This window comes from Nuphar pumila, chromosome 12 (assembly GCF_984573655.1).
Source record: "Nuphar pumila chromosome 12, dmNupPumi1.hap1.1, whole genome shotgun sequence".
Classification (NCBI taxonomy): Eukaryota; Viridiplantae; Streptophyta; class Magnoliopsida; order Nymphaeales; family Nymphaeaceae; genus Nuphar; species Nuphar pumila.
Genome location: NC_143260.1, coordinates 1,225,764 through 1,231,763, shown reverse-complemented (window position 1 = coordinate 1,231,763; position 6,000 = coordinate 1,225,764). Strand labels below are relative to the sequence as shown.

Genomic DNA, 6,000 nt, shown 5'->3' with positions numbered 1-6,000 from the left:
TGTGAGTTTTAGACAGCGGGGACTCGAGAATTTTGGAAGAAAAATAATGTGTAATGGTGCGTTGACTTTGGAGAGATACTTCGGGGACACAATAAAGTAGAATGCCAAGAAAATATCTGACTTTATTTTGAAAATATTAATTTTTGCAGTGTTTTTATAACGTTCATATTTATAATTTTGATATTTTTATGGCTACCGAGGTGGTAAGCGGGGTCCCGTGTCAAGCTGAAGGCTCAGGATCGAATCCCTCGTTGGGCGGTTGTTGTTCTGGGTCAGCCTGTCTTTCAAAAATGATATTTTTATGAAAACCCTTGCTCTACTGTAATTCCTCAACCTGCAGTTCCTCTCAAGTAAGAAGGAAATACGATGACTACTGAATCTCTGGTACATGGACAACTGTGTGGACCGATGGACTTGCCAGCCTCCATAGTTATAAAGGACGATGCGACCACATCGAGCCGGTTTCATTGCTTATGTAGTCTACCCTTGGGACCAATCCTCAGCCTATGCATTTTGGGCTGACCTGTTATTGAATTTGACCATCCCCATTTCCCCAATCATTATTGAAAGAGTTTTAAGAGTATATTAGTCATTTTACCTTCGGACAGAAGAAGGCGACAATCGTCATTCGTCAACGGGCGAAGAACGGGAAGCCCCTTAAAACAAAAACGGAGCGGAGGCTTCTCACGCTTCTTCCCTCAGCCTCTGCCTTCTCCTGAAGCATCCCTGCGGCTCTCTTTAGGGTTTTCTGATTCATCTTCCCTCACTCTCCTCCCTAGGGTTCCTTCTTTTTTCGTATGAATGCGCGATCTACGGATTCTCATCTGGAGAACGTCTTCGTTGATCGACTCTCCGTCGCTCTGTTCGTTCACACGGCCGATCGATCTAACGGTTCTTTCGGATCATGGAAACATCAAGGGATTCCACTCTGTGAACCGATAGATTTGGTTGCTCGATTATTTTCATTGAAAGGATTGTAAGATACGGAGCTTTGAATCGGAGAATCTGCGGACCGTCCCCAATTATCTTCGCAGGTTTCCGTGGTTCTGAAGCATACGGCTTCTTCGTAGAGAGGAACATGAGATCTAGAGTTTTACGTTCGCCAACGAGCCCATCCGTTGACAGATTTGGTTGTTCCCTTGTCATCCAGAGAAATGCTTGATCTGGTTCGCGGAATCGGTCAAGTAATCGAAGCGATTTCGTTGATCTGGTTACTTTTTTTTCTCTTATTCAGGGTTGCTTCATCGGCCGAAATGTTTATTCTAGGGATTTGAATTGGAGGTGGAAAAGGACGAATGTGCTTGGTTTCATTACCATGGATTATTCTACTCTTCAACCGAGGATTTCTTCGGCACCTTACATTCCACCTCATAGGACGCAGATCCATCCCAGGATTCATCCTTTCTCCACGGTGAATTCTAAGCCGAGCAGCCATGCCTCTTTGTCTCGTGAGAAATGCTGGATTTTTCTTGCATTCCTCGTTATCTTATCGTTCGTCCTGTATTTTTTCCCCATTGCAAGAGGAGTTCATTTTTCTTCGAAATTCAGTGCTGGGAAAGCAAAAGGCTATGGGATTATTATTGATGCCGTGAATTCAGGTTCCCGAATCCATGTGTTTGAGTTTCTTAGTGATGGAAATATTCCGTTTGTAAGTTTTGATGGAAAAGGGTCAGATTCTATGAAGTCTACGCCAGGGTTGTCCGCATATGCATCCAATCCAGAAAATGCTGGAAGCTCCCTTCTGGGTCTTTTAGGATTTGCAAGGAAAAAGATACCTGTAAATGAACGGGCGAGTTCAAAATTGCAATTGATGGTGACAACGGGTTTGGAAAAGGTGGACCCCGAAGCAAAGAGAGTTATCTTGGAATCTTGCCAAAAAGTTTTGAGATCGTCAGGTTTCCTGTTTAAAGATGAATGGGCGTCTGTCATTACAGGTTGGTGTGGTTCATGAGGAGCTTTTCCTATTTTCTCAAATTTGTTTCCGTCTGTGAGTGAGTTATTTTGAATATGGCAGACCATGCACACTTTGGCTTTATCATGATCTTTTGAGCTTCTTACAATAGAGACTTTTCCATTTGATTTCAAGTTAATTTCCTTGTAATATTTATTTTTATGACTGGTAAATTGGTAATCCAAGATTTTGATGCTTGAATTGGTTAGAAAGATGATGTATTCTGGCAACGTTTTAAATTCTCATTGAAGAGAAAAATGTTTCCCTTTGATGTGCTTGTTCACGTGAGAGAGCAAAACATCCAAATTATATTTTAAAAAATAATGTGATCAGACAAAAGTCCCATTATTCTTTCAGGGAAGTAACAGGGGCTCCACTTATTTGGTAGGAGCAGTTAGTGCACGTCCCCTTGTGTTGGGACCAAGGTTGTAAGTATTGTATCGTTACCAGTATCGGTCGGGCCTATAGTAACAGTATTGTATCGTAAACGTTTCATAAATTTTTAATAAAAAAATAAAAAATCCAAAAAATCAATAAAAATCAGAAAAAATTAGCAAAAATTATAAAAAATTATATCACATGAAACAATGAAAAATTGTAAAAAATTATATCACATGAAACAATGATGAATTGCACAAAATACAACCATAAAATCATATATAAATCATTTATGTCTCTATGAGCCACATAAGATATCATCAAACATCAACTAATATAGAATCATAGATAATAATACTACATGTATATCTCACAAGAACAATGCAAAATATTAAATATCTTGCAATTAAGAACATGCCACAAGACTCATACTTTCATATTACATAAACAAAAACAAAATAACCAAGTTTATGAACAATTAAGTATTAAATAACCAAGTAAGTGTTAAATAACCAAGTTTATAAACAATTAAGTGATAAATAACCATGGCAGCAAAAGAACAATCAAAATGGGTCGAAGCCATGGCTGCAGAGTTAAATGCCTTAGAAAAGGCAAATACGTGGATTGTTCACGATATTCTACAAAAAAAAAGCCCATAGGATGTCGATGGGTATATAAAGTTAAAACCAAGAGTGATGACACTCTTGAAAGGTTTAAAGTCCGACTAGTTGCCAAAGGCTATTCCCAAGAATATGATATAGACTATGAAAAAACTTTTGCACCGGTCTCTAGAATGACCACCGTAAGAACCTTAATAGCTCTTGCCTCGGTAAAGAAATGACATTTTTCAGATGGATGTCAAGAATGCATTTCTCAATGAGAACCTAACTGAAGAAGTGTATATGGAACCACCACCTGGTATTAAGATTCCTCAAGGAAAAACCCTTTGTTTAAATAAAGCTTTGTATGGTCTTAAGCAAGCCCCAAAGGTTTGGTATGATAAATTCATTCAAGTTATGCTTGATTTTGGTTTTCAATTTTGTCTTACTAACACAAAAAAATTTTATTAAGAAATCTAATGCATGTATTATTATTCTTCTTCTCTATGTGGACGACGTGATCATCACTGGAAGTGATAAGCAGGGAGTTGACAATATCAAAAAATTTCTCAAAGACAACTTTGAAATGAGTGATTTAGGATTCTTAAAAAAATTTCTTGGTATCAAAGTGGCTTATTCTCCTAAAGATTATTTACTAACTCAATCCAAATTCGCTCTTGATATTGTTGACAGGTCAGAAATCACAGATAAAAAACATGTTGATACTCCTGAAGTTGTGAATATTAAAATGAAAATTGATGATGGAGAACCGCTTGATAACCCAATACCTTACAAACAACTTGTTGGGGCGTTATCTTACCTCTCCATCACAAGACCTGACATTGCACATGTTGTCCACACAACAAGTCAATTCCAGCATGCTCCTACCACTGTTCATATGGGAGTTGTGTTAAACATTATTAGATATCTTAAAACTTTCATCTTTCGAGGACTTTTCTTGTCTGCTTCTTCGTCATTAGAATTAACTGCTTATACTGATGCAGATTGGGGAGGTGATCCCAATGATCGACACTCAACTACTGGACTTTATGTGTTTTTAGGAGAATCATTGATTTCTTAGAGGTACAAGAAGCAACAAAAGGTCTCTCTTTCGTCAACTGAAGTCGAGTACAGAGCCATGGCTACAACTACCATGGAAGTAGTTTGGTTAAGGCGATTACTTCAAGATATGGGCGTTATGAGTACATGAGCATCGCAACTATGCTGCGACAATAAAAGTTCTATTTACATTACTAGCAACTGAACATTCCATGAAAGGACTAAGCATATCGAGATGGATTGACACTACGTATGAGAGGAATTCCTATACGGCACCATTGATCTTCCATATATTTCATCAGAATATCAGTTGACAAATTTCTTTACTAAATCTCTCGCTGCTCCCCAGTTTCATTTACTTTTAGACAAACTTTCAGTTGTTCAATCGTAAGTTTGAGGGGGAGTGTTAAAATTGTAATCTCATAGTTAATCTCATATGTAATCTTATATTTTTAGTTTAGTTTCATAGTTTAGGTAGGATTGGGTTAGTTAGTTTTTCATTTTTTTTCAGTTTTGGACATGTAATAGGCTTTATGCCTTTTGACTAAGTCAAAAAGCATAAAGCACTAAGAGAGTCGTTGGACTCAGAACCATTGGTAGCCCAACGACTCCCTCTCCCTCTTCTTTATTAGCCCTATAAATATGGGGTCTCACCCCATTGTAAAGTATTCTTTTGGTTTAGGGTTATATCCCACTTGAATGAAATTATATTTTTTCTTCATTTTGATTTGCATTCTCTCTTGGGTGGTTTCTTTTGTGTAAACCTTATTGGTTCTTGTGAGTGAGCTTTGCTTATGAACCTTTATGGTTCTTGTGAGAGATCTTCTGTAAGAATCATTTGAGGATTCAGATTGTAGGTTGCATCTTCTTACAATAGGTTGCGTAAATTAAACAAAGTATACGATTCTGTCCCAAAACTCATCATCAATAATGAATTTCTTAATTTTTTGAGACTTGACAACATCATCAGCACGATAGAATGCTCAATTCTCATTAGTTACCATGTTAATCAAAGCATTCTTCACTTCCTTAATCCTCTTTACCATCACATTGATGAACGCAAAACGTGTTTCAACGACCTTCAACAATTTCAAGTCAGAATGCCTATTAAATATAACATTAGCATGATGGTGGTTGACAACAAAATTCCTAATGATTTTGACATTTTTTCCTATTTCCTCAATCCATAAACATAGAGCATATGCTGGTGAATTGTCTTCTTTTTTGAGGTTACAAATGCTCTTGAGGGTCAGATTCAAGCTGTGTGCTACATAGGGAGTCCAAAAAATATGAGGATACTCACTCTCCAAACTCAATGTTGTACTTTTACAAACTGGAGCGTTGTTTGTGATGATTTGTACTACTTTCTGACCACCTACTTTTTTTATTACTTCTATAAACAACCCCTTCAAATACTAAGCATTTTTATATTCTCCAGATGCATCAACTGCTTTCAAGAATACTGAGCCACTAAGCGAAAAAACAATGAAATTAATTAGTAGACGCCTTTGAATATCTGTCCACCTATCAGAAACAATGGAAACCCTATTTTGTTCCTATGAATATTTTTTAATCTCTAGCAATCTCTCAACATTTGCCCTCTTTTTTGCAAGAAGTGTGGTTTATAGTTTTTCTGAGCTTTGAGGTACATAGCCACTAAAATTACAATTTGCCAAAAAAATAACTAAATTATTTTAATAAGGATTTCTAACTACATTAAACGAGAGTGAACTAGAATACAAATACCTCTCTACTTTTCTATCCATCTCTTCCCTTCCATATGTATTGAATGATGCTTGTATCGTTCCTCTTCCTCTACCTCTTACATCCACATTTCTTTTTTTTTGAGCATCTTCTTGGTGGCTTAAAAATGGTACACTAATGCACAAGAATCACTCATTGTCTTTCTCTTTTCATATTCATCTTATATTTTCTTGTATTGTCTTCGCATTGCCTCATCAACTTTTCTGCATCCTGAAATGCCATGTCTTGGTTGTAATGAGATATGCAAAA

General features: G+C 36.9%; 1 protein-coding gene across 1 annotated transcript in view; it reads left to right on the top strand.

Moving 5' to 3' along the window:
- Positions 1 to 686: 686 nt before the first annotated feature.
- The window catches only part of LOC149819586 (putative apyrase 6), a 55,239-nt gene continuing 49,925 nt past the window's right edge, over positions 687 to 6,000 (top strand). The window contains exon 1 of the mRNA XM_089983929.1: positions 687 to 1,934. Within this exon, the coding sequence (XP_089840055.1) occupies positions 1,316 to 1,934 (619 nt within the window). The 5' untranslated portion in view covers positions 687 to 1,315. The remainder of the gene's footprint in view (positions 1,935 to 6,000) is intronic.